This window comes from Mobula hypostoma, chromosome 19 (assembly GCF_963921235.1).
Source record: "Mobula hypostoma chromosome 19, sMobHyp1.1, whole genome shotgun sequence".
Lineage (NCBI taxonomy): Eukaryota > Metazoa > Chordata > Chondrichthyes > Myliobatiformes > Myliobatidae > Mobula > Mobula hypostoma.
The window spans coordinates 27,842,414-27,856,160 of record NC_086115.1 but is presented as its reverse complement, the minus strand read 5'-3'; the positions used below and the strand labels follow the sequence as shown (position 1 = coordinate 27,856,160).

At 39.7% G+C, this 13,747-nt stretch overlaps 1 protein-coding gene across 2 annotated transcripts in view; it reads left to right on the top strand.

Annotated features, from left to right (window-relative positions):
- The window catches only part of tfam (transcription factor A, mitochondrial), a 50,544-nt gene that overhangs the window by 21,127 nt on the left and 15,670 nt on the right, over positions 1 to 13,747 (top strand). For both annotated transcript variants that reach the window (XM_063071592.1, XM_063071591.1), the window contains 4 exons: positions 2,080 to 2,150; positions 2,301 to 2,450; positions 2,699 to 2,794; positions 7,024 to 7,080. In XM_063071592.1, coding sequence (XP_062927662.1) covers positions 2,080 to 2,150; positions 2,301 to 2,450; positions 2,699 to 2,794; positions 7,024 to 7,080 — 374 coding nt within the window. The remainder of the gene's footprint in view (positions 1 to 2,079; positions 2,151 to 2,300; positions 2,451 to 2,698; positions 2,795 to 7,023; positions 7,081 to 13,747) is intronic.

Genomic DNA, 13,747 nt, shown 5'->3' with positions numbered 1-13,747 from the left:
TTATTTGCAAATAAATTGCCAGGAGCCAACCATTACCCGCCATCATTGTGTCAAGGTTTGGTGTCTTTTTTTTAAAAAAAGAACGTTCTAAGCATCATGTAACATGTTTGACATTGATAGTAAATAGTGCATTTATTGATTCTATCTTGTCAGTCAATGAGTGTGGAGCCAGGGCACCACACGTATCTATGTTTCCAGCAAATCAAAGTTGTCGTACTCTGAAAACAGGCTACTTAGAGAAAAGAGGATGCAGAAACAACAGCAACTAATCCAAGTAAAAAATAATTAATTTCTCTATCTAAATTAGGTGTTTCAAATCAATCTTCATATGATAATATCGTCTGTGGAGTTAGCCATTTATCTCCACTTGATACAGAATTGGATTGTCTCTGTAGCCTAACTAGAAAGGCTCTTTAAAGAGGCAGATGAGAATTTTTGGAAGTATTGAAAAATATAAGAATAGTTAAGTAGAGTGATTATATAGAAGTAAGAAGTGAATCAGCAGGGAGTAGCTTGCAATCATCAGTCACCACACTCCAGCACCAATTCCTGTTCCAGGCTCTCATCAAGTGTAGCACCAGTTATCATTATGCAGGAAAAAGATTCTGACTGACTATCTAATCTATCTGTGCCTCTTATAATTTTATATATGTACAGTCTCCTTTTCTCCAGGGAAAATTGCCCCTGCCTACCAAATCTCTGCAATAACTAAAGTCCTCCAAGCCAGGGAACATCCTAGTGAATCTTCACCATACACCCTCTGCAATGGAATCACATCCTTAAAGCACAAGGTCCAACACAGATACATTTTTTCAAACTTGAGAATATTCTTTTGGGAGCCTGACATCTATTTTAAGCCCCAATTTGCTTAACTCAATTGGGCAGAGATAATTGTAGGGAAAACATAAAAAAAAACTGTGGACAAAAGTGGCAGGTCTCAGTTAAACAAAGAAACTTGAGTGGTGCTGCCATCTAGATGTCAGTTTGAAGGTTTTAGTGTCATTTAGTACAGCCAAATAAATCTGTATTAAGAGTTTTCACCGATCTACAAAGAGCCAAACTTTCTGTCCTATGTTTTCATGCATAAAACGTTCACTGATAGAATTTGATCACATCATTGACTGTCAAGTGTGAAGTTCATCAGTTCCACTGTCTGGTAGCAGTATCACACTTTCAGATATAATGCAAAGGCAATAATTTTTCTACTCTTTTAAATGCAGTATTTGGAGTGTATTTCTCTTATATTATCTCTTGTATTGTATTATTGGTATCTTGGAATACGAATAAACTTTTCTCTGGCTTCCAGCCAGGTGCAGGCATAGTTTTATGCTGATGTTTCCATGACAAACTCCGCCATCTTCATCAGGGATGCTGCTTAGGCACATGTAGTACGGTGGTGTATATACCCCTGTCATCCATCCTTCCTAATTGGTTAGTCCTCAACCAATCAGGTTTCCATTGTCCCACCTTGTTTAGAATGGAATTTAAGTTCTTATTTAGAGCGAGATCTTGGAATGCGTTTTAAAAGCTACTTAAAATTTGAAATTTCCCAAATTTCTAAGTTTGCAGCAAAAATATAGAAGGGTCTAGCAGTTTTCTTGGACTTAATTGTTTATGCTGATTTATGGCCATTTTTATGTACAGGACATCCCCAAGTTATGACCGGGTTCCATTCATGAGAACTGTTTGTAACCCAAATGGTTGCCAGTTGGAAAGTGCCCATTCAACAATATGCCAACCAAGAAAACATCTATTTACACCAGGATGTTTAATTCAGCTATTTTGAGTTTCTCTACAAGTAACAATGATATTTTCACAACCGAAGTTCCCACATGGCAAGAAGGTGCTTGAAACAGACAGTAAATCATCTGCACAGTCTATACATAATTTGGGAGTTTGTAACATGTAGTGGATCAGTATACCTAAATGCAATTTGAGAGATGTTGGGCATCAGCAGACGGGGTGTATTTCTGGATTTCCTCTATGGTTGAAGCTCTGTTATTTCGATTCACTATACTGTCACAAGCCAGTCACATGAAACTGATTTGTTTTGACCCAACATGAGTAATTTACTTACAGATCTCACCGTGACAGAAAGGATTAAATGCATTGCTCAGGGTTGGAGACAGTTAACAGCAGATCAGAAGCAAGTGAGTAATTTCAATTTCCTGATCAAGAGTTATGAAGAATAGAATCACATAATATCCATATTTTGGCTCGCTGAATACTGCTGATCATCTTATCAAAAATTGACTTGCTACCCTTTGAAATAATTGGTAATCCAACTGTCTTGCTTCCAGCCATATGAAATTGCAGCAAATGATGGTAGAGTGAAATATAGGTCGGAAATGGCAGCTTTCAAAGCTCAACTCACTCCTGCTCAATTAGATGCTCTGAAGGAAGAAAGGAGGCACAAGCTGGCAAAACGGAGCACGATGAGGCAGAAGCGAGTGAGTATGAAGTTAGGAATGTACTTTGCATAATGGTCCATAATTCTGAAGAATGCTTTGTCAGCATTTTATTGTTCATGGTGGTGTGCATATATTGCATCTAGTCCATCACTGGAATGGTTTGTAATGCCAGATGCTGTATCAGATTCAAAGGGTGACATTAAATTTTGAAATTATTGAAGTACAGATAAGAATCTATTTGGGTTGTGATATTAAGAACTGTTACTTTAATTTTTTTTTGCATGTAGAAGCTTACAATGTTGGGAAAGCCTAAACGTGGACGGTCAGCTTTCAATATCTTCATGGCGGAGAAGTTTGAGGATGCTAAAGGTGAAACTTCGAAGGTAAGCTTTTTTGTATCATTCTGAAACATTTTGTTTCGACTGCTTAAGTTTGATGACCTTGGTCTTTTTAGCTCATGTGTTCATTCTGGGTTAGCTAACAAATATATATATTTTTAAAAACCCTGTTTTGAAGGGCTTTGTGCAGCTCACTGAATGCTTTATATTAACTATTTAGATTTTCTCAAGCTTTAGTATGGTTTGAGAGACTGTTAGTAATGTACTTTTCCTTCAATGGCTAACCAGAGTAGCTGTATGCTGTCTTTTTTATTTCAGTACTCAGTTCTGGTGCAGAGAATTCTAATCTTTCTACCAATGCTTTAAAAAAAATTAGAGAATACACAAACGAGGAAAATCTGCAGATGCTGGAAATCCAAGCAACATACACAAAATGCTGGAGGAATTCAGCAGACCAGAAAGCATCTATGGGAAATAGTACAGTCATCGTTTTGGGCTGAGACCCTTCAGCAGGACTGGAGAAAGAAAGATGAGGAGTAGAGCTAAATGGTGGGGGGGCGGTGGCGGAGGGTGAAACACAAGGTGATTGGTGAAGGCTGTGGAAGAAAGAAAAAGGGGGAGGAACACCAGAGGGAGGCGATGGACAGGCAAGGAGATAAGGTGAGAGGGAAAAGGAGATGGGGAATGGTGAAGGAAAGGAGAGGCCTTCTGTCCTCTCCTATTAGATTCTTCCATCTCCAGCCCTGTATCTCTTTCACCAATCTACTTCGCCCCTCCCCCTCCCGGTTTCACCTATCACCTTGTGTCTCTCCCTCGCTTCTCCCCATCTTTTAGCTCTACTCCTCATCTTTTTTTCCTCCAGTCCTGCTGAAGGTCTTGGACCAAAACATTGACTCTACTCTTTGCCATGGGTGCTGCCTGGCCTGTTGAGTTCCTCCAGCATTTTGTGTGTGTTGCAGAGAAACTATACATTCAGTTTGGTTCCATGTACATTGTGTGTTGCATTACAATTGGAGGAGATTCAGCTGAGCTGAGTAACTTTGACAAGAATTAAAAGAAATAATTGGAGTTATTTCCACTTCTGCCTATTTGAGGATGTACAAATATAAATTCACCCACTTGGAATTGCTAAAGTTCTAAGTGATTTCAACTTGTACGTTTGTTGCATATTCTTAAATTGTTTAAGAAGCTGTATTTTCTAGGCAAGCTTGTTAAATAATTCTTTGTACTTGTAAGGAATACATTTATATTTAAGAATTGATGAATATTTGCTGAATAGCAGGCCACAAAAGGCCATTCACGGCATTTGTCTCTCAGTTATTCCATTAGTTCTATTCAACATAGCCCTGCAAATTTTCCAAACTCAGAAGATGTGAAACGTTAATGCATCTGCTTTCCTCATTGCTCTGGGCATTGTACAACAGATCCCAAATCACTTTCATCTTGAAAACTTCATTAGATTACTTATCAGCTCTTTCTGTGTGCAATTATTACCCAATTCCTTAGTCTCCCCATTACAACTGAAGCCTTTCACATACAGTACTGTGCAAAAGTCTTAGGCACATAGGGTGCCTAAGAATTTTTCATAGTACTATATTTGTCACTGTGAGTGGAGAGCAGGTTTGTAAATCTGGCAGAAGCAAAGAATGTCAGGATTGGTGAGAGTGGAGTGCCACAGGAGAAGTGTAGGACAGGTGGCAGAGGAGGAGTGCCGGGGCGAGGGGTGGCACAGATGCAGACATACCCTGCCTTGAGACACCAGACAAATCATTTATTAATCATTACAGAATCTCTCTCTGATATGGAGACCCATATCAGAATCAGGTTTATCATCACACACACATCATTTATTTATTTGCAGCAGCAGTGCAGAGCAATACATAGAATTACTACTGTATGGTGTATGTGTATATGTACCCAAAACTGCTAACAATATTCCAAGTACAGTCTGATCAGTGCCCTATAAAGCCTAAGCATTACAATCTTGCTTTTATATTCAAGTCCTTTTGAAATGAATGCTAATATTTCATTGCTTTCCTTACCACTGTCTCAACCTGCGAGTTAATCTTTAGAGAATTTTGCATGAGATCTCCCAAGTTCCTTTGCAGCACTGATTCCTGAATTTGCTCCTTGTTTAGAAAATAGTCTTCTCATTTTTAACATTGGGGAGGCGGTACAGGAGCCTGAAGAGGCACATTCGACATTTTAAGAACAGATGCTTCCTTTCTGCATCAGATTTCTGACCAGTCCATGAATACTACCTTGCTATTTCTCTTGTGCACTTTTTTTTTGTAACTTATAATTTTGATTTGCACTGCATTGCAGTCACAAAACAACAAATTTCAGGACGTGTCAATGATGATAAACTTGATTCTGAAAGGGTATGGCCTTGTATTCTGCATGAAATCTCCACTTGCAAGAGCTATATGAGAAGAACAGTCAAGGTGTGTAGATGTGATCTCTAGACTAAATAGGGGATTGGTTTGGACTAAATAGGGGATGTTTTGTGCTCAGTTCTGGTCACCTTGTTTTAGGAAGGATGTGGAAGCTAGAGAGGGTGCAGAGGAAACCTACCATGATGCTGCTTAGACTGGAGAGCATGTCTTATGAAGATAGGTTGAATGAGCCAGGGTTTTCTCTGGAGCAAAAGGGGATGAAAGGAGACTTGATAGAGATGTACAAGATGATAAGAGGCATGGGTAGAGTTGACTGCCAGAGACTTTTTTTTAAACCCCCAGAGCGGAAATGGCTCATACAAGGAGGCATAATTTTAAGGTGATTGGAATAAAGTATTTGGGGGTGTCAGAGGTAAGTTGTTTTACTTCACTCAGTGATGGGTTGGTACATGGAGTGCCCTGCCAATGATGGTGGTAGAGGTAGATACATTAGGGCATTTGAGAAACTTTTAAGTGTGCACATGGATGATAGAAAAATGGAGGGCTATGTAAGAGAGAAGGATTAGATTGATCTTGGAACATTACAGCACAGCACAGACCCCTCGGCCCACGATGTTGTGCCAACATTTTAATTTGCTCTATGTTCTATATCAATCTTGTTGAGCATCGCTAATTTCACCTCGGGCTGCAATTCACCTGGATGCTCCTATGGATTGTTATCAAAAGATCCAGCAGAAAGTGTGCACACAGCTGCAGAGTTCTGGGTTTAGCTGCTTCCTGCTGTGGCTAGAGAGTCTGCCATATTGACTGACTGACTGCACAAAGAGTAATGTGACTGGCAGCTGTGGACCTATGAACCAGTGAGATCCCTGTCAGTCTCTAGAAAGGTAGAAGGTAAATTAATAGAAAGACAGATTTATTTATTGTGACACAAAATTTTCTGGTACAGAACATTGGAACATAATGTTATGCTACCCCAGATAACACTTGTGGAAAATGTGCAAGAGGGCTAAACCTCAACATGAGTAAACTCATCTGATTTGAGCACAACTGTTCTAGGATGCCCATAACCACTAGCCAAGAGGACAGTGGTAAGTTTCTGGAAATGATGCCTTTGGAACGTATATAGGTGCTCACTAGGCTATAGCAAGTTTCTGCGAATCCAGGTCAGGTTATGAACACTTCACAAGTAGATAATGCGGGAGTGAACTGATGGCAGAAAATGCCTGCAGCAGTTGGCGAATTCATCCTGCCAGTCTCTTAAATGCTCACAGTACTTAAGTCGTGCTTACTTAAGCTGTGGAGGACCTGTAATCTTTTTCATTCATTGATGAGGCAGTCTGATCAAATCACTTATCCGATGTTTAGTTGCAGTTACTTTCATTTGGGGTTTATAGATTCAGATATGAATTGTTGGAATTAGTGTGATTATATAGTTGGATATTTCCATGTGTTGGCGCATGGCCAAGTGGTTAAGGCGTCGGTCTAGTGATCTGAAGGTCGCTAGTTCGAGCCTCAGCTGAGGCAGCGTGTTGTGTCCTTGAGCAAGGCACTTAACCACACATTGCTCTGCGACGACACCGGTGCCAAGCTGTATCGGCCCTGGTGCCCTTCCCTTGGACAACATCGGTGGCGTGGAGAGGGAAGACTTGCAGCATGGGCAACTGCCGGTTTTCCATACAACCTTGCCCAGGCCTATGCCCTGGAAACCTTCCAAGGCGCAAATCCATGGTCTCACGAGACTTAACGGATGCTTATTTCCATGTGACATTTGATATTAGCTATTTAGGATGAGACTTTTGAGATGCCAATTTTCATAATTTGATATTTAGTATTGTATATGTTAAATAAAATAATTTGTCAATTTTGTCATTGTAGGCAAAGCTGAAGAATCTCTATGATATATGGCTAAATTTATCAGATTCTCAGAAACAGGTAAGGATGGCTTTTGTTTGTATTCCAGGATTAAATGCTGCATTAGTACATGGTGGTCCCCTGATTTTTTTATTTTTACAGTTTGGTTTAGAAATTCTGTTCCAGCATGCACTTCCATTACATTTTTCTTTTACTTCTTTCCTAATTTTTCCCCCTCAAACTGCTGGTAAGAAACTATTACCTAGGTATTTGACATTTTCTCATCAGGATCTTGGGTTTAAATCCTATTGGGATTGACGGATTCTATGTCTAATGAGTACAGGACTTCATGTGGAATTAATTTGTTGTCCATTTCTTGAAAGTCAAAGTCTACAGAATAAATTTAATTTATCTCAGTTATTCAGGCTGGTTTCAGGATTTCAGCAAAACAAAATGTTAGAGGAACTCAGCAGTCAGGCAACAACAATGGAGGGAAACGATGACAATTAAAAACTACTGATCACGAGTGAGAAATTCTTTTGTTATAGCAGCAACATTTAAAAACGTATTTAGTGTGCAGACTTAACTAATAATAAAGTACAGAATAATAATATACACAGTAATAATTTACCAATGTGGAATAATTTGCAATAATAATGTACAAAATGATGAAACAGTTGATGTTTTGAGTTGAGATTCCTCATCGGGACTTTGGACTTCATTAGATTCAAGGACGTTTAGGGTTTGGTCTTGCAGTTCTTCAAGCATTTTATCAAGATATGGCTGCTTTTCTACCTCCACGCCACTTTTTTTGTTTTAGCCACAAACTTAATTCCCCTTATGTAAAATTTTATTCTTTGAGCATCTATATCCTATGTGGTAGAGTGAGTATGAATGGGACTGGAAATGGGAAGTATATCACTATGATAGAGTGGCTGTTGCATTCGGATGAAGCAGATTTATTGAAACGAGAAGTGTTATTCTTTCTACTTTGAGTTAAACAAATAAGAAACTGTGAACAATAATTAGACTATTATTTGACATGCATTTGAGAAGTAATGCATCCTGTATTTTGGCCTGAGCACTTCAGAATTATCTGGTGGGGGGAGAGACTACTTTCAGTTAACCAACTCTTGATGAGCATCAGATAAAATTTAAAAACCAAATTGTGTAAAGAGAGTGCTAAGGAATTAACAAAACTATTTCTAATCCATACAACAATGATCATTGAATGGAATAGCATAGGGACTAGCCTTTTTAACCCACCTTGTCCTGTTGACTGTGATGCTTATCTCCACTTGTCCCATTTGTCCAATTAGTTTCTGATCCCTCTTTCTTTCCTATCCAAGTATGCAGATTGTATCTGCCTGCATTACCACCTCTTTCAGCCTGTTTCTGATATTCACCATTCTGTGTTGGAAAAACTTACCTTTATCCTTCAAAATTAAACGCTTCAAAATTATATAAACATGAATAAAAACACTTTTGGCCCCTAACATTGCAGTGTAAATAAACCCAGCCTATCCGGTTTCTCCTTGTGACTACAGCCTTTCATTTCAGATTACATCCTGGTGAATCTCTTCTTTGGTTGGTCTACTGCTGCCAATTTCCGTAGTGTGGCAGTCAGAATAATGAACTAATGTTTTATGCAACTGCCGCATTACTTCCTGATCCAGGTAATGAATATCTCAGCCTATCAGGCAAGCATAATAAATGCAAACAACAGGAATTCTGCAGATGCTGGAAATTCAAGCAACATACATCAAAGTTGCTGGTGAACGCAGCAGGCCAAGCAGCATCTATAGGAGGAGGCGCAGTCGACGTTTCAGGCCGAGACCCTTCGTCAGGACTAACTGAAGGAAGAGACTCACTCTTCCTTCAGTTAGTCCTGACGAAGGGTCTCGGCCTGAAACGTCGACTGCGCCTCTTCCTATAGATGCTGCTTGGCCTGCTGCGTTCACCAGCAACTTTGATGTATGAAGCATAATAAATGCCTTTTTTGCCATCCTATCCACCTGTGTTGATGGTTTCAGGGAGCTATGGACTTGCACCCCTTCTCCCTGTGCATCAATATGCTTAAGATCCCTGTCCTACCAGAACTTGATCTCCCAAGGTGCATTGCTTTATTCTTTGGTGGTTTGAATTCTATCTGCCATCACTGTCCAACTTTCCAGCAGATCTCTGTACTGCTTAAACTTTGCTATACTAAGCTTACTCCCAGCATTCTCATCCAAATCAATTATATATATTTTAAATAACAAAAGTCCTAGCACCAGTCACTGCAGAACATGTCTGGTTATAGACCTCCACTCAGAAACACTATCCACTACTACTCTCTCCTTTCCCTCTGCCAGTTTTGGTTTCACTTTGCCAATGTGCAATGGATTTTTTTTTGTGCCTTGTTTTTCTGAGCCAGCCTACTATGCATGGCTTCGTCAAAAAGTCTTGCTACGGTCCATGTACACCATGACAACTATTCTGAACTTCATCAGCTTTCTAAGTTAGCTGAACTACTGCAATCTAAGGTTAAAATAGCTTTGTGCATAAGGCAATTCAGTTAATGCCTAAAACTTGTATTGAAGTGGACATGCAGCTCAAGATGGTAGGAGTTTGACCCTGACCAGATTGCATGTTCTAAATTACGTGGATCAAATATTGGTGGAGCTATTAATGGAAATCAAGCCTTTTCTCTTTGAAATGGTATTGTATGGAGAACAGCAAATTCGATGTGACTTGGTCAGTTGTTCTCCATTGACAGTCAGGGATGTATTAACTTCAGAAATATTTGAACCTACCGATTCAAGTTAAGTGTAGAAGTGTTCGTTATTGTTGTTGAAAGCAACTTCACAAAATCTGCATTTTGTGGAGTTGCTTTCAATAAAAAATCATAAAGCTCAGGAAACTAAGTTTCAGATATTTTGTAAATACATCCAGTTGTTATAATACTTTGTGTATCGTGAGCACTTTAAACTAATTTGAATGCCTGTGAAGTCTTGTTAAAATGGAATACTAATAAAATGTTATAATATTCCAATGATTTGCCATTAATCATGTTATCGAGTTAAGTATAATTTATTATAGTGTTAGAAAATTGTCAATAGGATGATTTTGGGAGGAATATTTTCCCAATGTGCTGTCTTAATTAATGTGGCTAAAGTGTCACAACTGTTACGTACCCTGTAACTGGGTTGCCAAACCAGCAGAAATGGATCACTCAGTTGGAGTCTGGGTTACTAGAACTAAGAAAGTTTTATTAAAGAAACAAGCAACACAGTAATCGAAAGGATAATAAATGCAACAGTTCAGCAATGATAAACACACATGTGCACAGAATTAAGATAACAGGATCAATCAAGCTCTATCGTTGTCTAGGGGTAAATGACCAATTTCAAAGTGACGCAAAGTTCAGTCCAATTTAGTTCAGTTCGCAGTAATCGTTGCCGTGGTGATGGACAATGTGGGGGGAAGGAGAGAGAGAACAAGAACGAATAATCATTCAAAACGGCTTCCACTCACAGACCTGCGATATTGCTCACAAGCAGCTTTCGGGCGAGTCCTTTGTGATGTCACCTGAGGTCACCGACTGTGACCCCTCCTCCAGATGCGGTCGATCCTCTGCAGTGAACCTGGCACCCAGCAAGGGCGGACACACACCGGGTTCCCGCTGATCGTACCTTTCCACCCTGTGCGTCTAAGGCTTGGTTCCGCAACCAGCCTTCCAAACGACTCCCGCCGACTTGCGGGGGGGGGGCACCGCTTTCAGGGTCTCGTTACCTCGTGGTGTCGTGTGTATTTGCCTTAGCGAACCTGTCCCTTTTTATCCCCCTGCTGGGGTATTGCCTGTCCATCACACTTCAAACAGTTCAGGGTTCAAAGGGGGAGCCGATCTTGACAATACCCAGACTGATGGCCCCTTCATTAACATCTCCAAATGCTGCTTCATTGTGTTCCTTATCTCTCCCTCCACTGAGGACAGGTGGCAGACCAACTGCTGATGCCACTGGTGCTAGCCCAGGCCAGCAAACATCTTAATTTATGTGTATTCTCGTCACACAACAAGGTTTCAAACATAAATTTCTGGGGCTCTGAATATTTGTACCTTGAATTTGCATTCTTACTCAGGCTAATGTTTGACTGGAGGATTACAGCATTGAAATGAAAATATTGTATGGGTAAGTTGGAATCATTGCTGGGAATGCAGAAGGAATCGGGTGAGCTACTGTATCGAGCAAGCGTACCCAGATCCTTTAGTGAGTCATCATTCAGTTGTTGAGCAAATATCTTGCAAATGCCATTTTACGATGCCAAATTTGAATTTTCCTCTTTCTGTCTTTGCCAAGCTCCTTCCCAGTTAAAAGTAGTACAGGTCGACATTCACTAATCCGACTACTTGTAATCCGGTTCCTTCGATAATCAGCACTGATTTCAAATTTTCTGAGCAACTGTAATTTCAAATTTTCCAGGCCACTGTACCAATCTGCTACGCGATGTTTAGGTTGCACTAGATCTGTTCTTGTGTTGGTGCGCTCTTGTCAGCACAGACAGGTGATTCCTGCTTGTTTTCCTGCATTTATTAATACCATTTGTGTGAGGTGCAGCCGCTCGGCACCCGCCAGCAGCGGGAGAGCTGGCGCGCACTGAGTCAGTCTGCCTTCTCACCCACCTGCTGGCAGTCACACACTGCTCTCTGGCGTTGCCCGGCCAGTGCTCTGTTCTCTTCTGCCTACGACCTCAGATCAGATGTGGTGACCCGCTGAATTTAAGCATATTAGTAAGCGAAGGAAAAGAAACTATAACAAGGATTCCCTCAGTAACTGCAAATGCTATTTAGTCTTTGGGGTAACTGCAAGTCTATATCTTTGCTATCGCTTAGCTTACGCTGGAGTGCTGGTATTGGGTGCGCTTTATTTTTTGCCGGTGGGGAGGGAGGATTGTTGCTCACTGCCGCTTACATGTGGGAGGGAGGGGAGCTGGGGGGGGGGTTCTTTGGGGTTCAAACATTTAACTGTCGTTCATTATTTGGGGCACTCCTCTGTTTTTGTAGATGGTTGTGGAAAAAAAAGCATTTCAGGATGTATATTGTATACATTTCTCTGACATTAAATAAACCTTTGAATCCTTTGATATTTTAAAGGTATGATGAGGCGGTTAGCTATTGCTTAATATGATCCTTCTGTAATTCGGCATTTTCACTAATCTGGCACTCCTCAGGTCCCAATGGTGCCGGGTTATAGAAGGTCGACCTGTATTTATTTGTGTTGGGATAAAGTGTCGTTATTTTGGGTCTACAGTATTTTATTTTTAACAGTAAGCCCTTCTAATCTAATTGAATATGCAACTTTTAATTATTGAAGAGTTTTACTTTGAGATTATAGATATATTTAAATACAGATTACAACTGCCTCAGGTTAAAGACCTTTAAAAATGCCCGATTCAAAGCTCCAGTGAATTAATTGAATTGTGCAATTGTGAATTAATTGAATTGTGCAAATTAATTGTGTAATATTTGGGGTATTTTATGTAAGTATTGTTTAAGTTTAATTAGATTTATTTCAACTGATGTTAGGTATCAAGGAAGAGAACCAATAGACCACTTGACCTTGAGTCATTGCTTGTTCAAAGGCAAAAACTTGTTTCCAATTTGAATATCTTGATAACTGAAGTGAAATAGATAAACCAAGAGGCCATAAATATGTTCTGGATCTGCTGACGGGAGGTAGCATGGGATTTGAATATCCACTCCAGAAGCTACTCTGAGCACCAAGTACCTATTGAGAACTTACTTAAATGAATGGCAGGAATTGCTTTTTTTTTGCTATTGAAACTGAGCAGATCGTGTCTTAAGATTGCATATTGCTAGTTATTTTGCTGTTCAGCATTTTTTCCTTTGTTAATCTTGTAGATTTCTATACATCCTGTTTAATGGTAGTGGCAAAGAAATGGCATGGCTTGGATGGTAGGGATCTTTGGATGTTGAAATTCCTGCAGATACTAGTGGTGGGGAGTGGTGTGCCATGATGTATTGGACAGAGGACACTGCTCTCTGCAGCTTCTTGCATTTCTGCCCATTCAGATTGCTGTACCAGACCATGATGTAACCAATCGGGATACCTTCGATGGGACATCTGAAGAAGTTTATTAGTTTTTGGTGAGCATCTAAACCTGCTCAACATCAGCTATGATCTTTGAAAGAAGGAACAAGTGCAATGGGCTGAATGGCCTATTCCTCTTATTTCATCTGCTCTGAAAATTCAGTCAGATGAGCAGACAAATGTCTGCCCAATAATTTTTTTTTCTCATCATTACAGGCTGAGGAATTGAAATACAAAACTAATTTTTAATATCAGCATTTTTAGTTATAAATGCATAAGAATGATCAAGACTGTCAGATTGGCAACGTTTTGAATGCAAATTAAGGTTTTTAATGTAAGTAATTACTTTCATGTTGAGACAGAATTGAGACATCTTTCAAAGAATCTGGTTTCCATGTGGAAGGAAAAGAGTATATTTGGACAACAATCAATGGTGCTATATCACACAGTACATTAACTCCATATGGATAGATGTTCTTCAGGGCCGAATTATTAAAGTACATTATTAACAAGCAATAAGGTCAAAGTTTTATTCTCTTGCTTTCACAAATATCAAATATTGTTGCCCTTTGATGTACTTTGTTTCCATGTGGGTTTATTAAATGCAGTATATGAATTCAGAATCATGTAATTGGACAACGTATCTCATTCTGTCT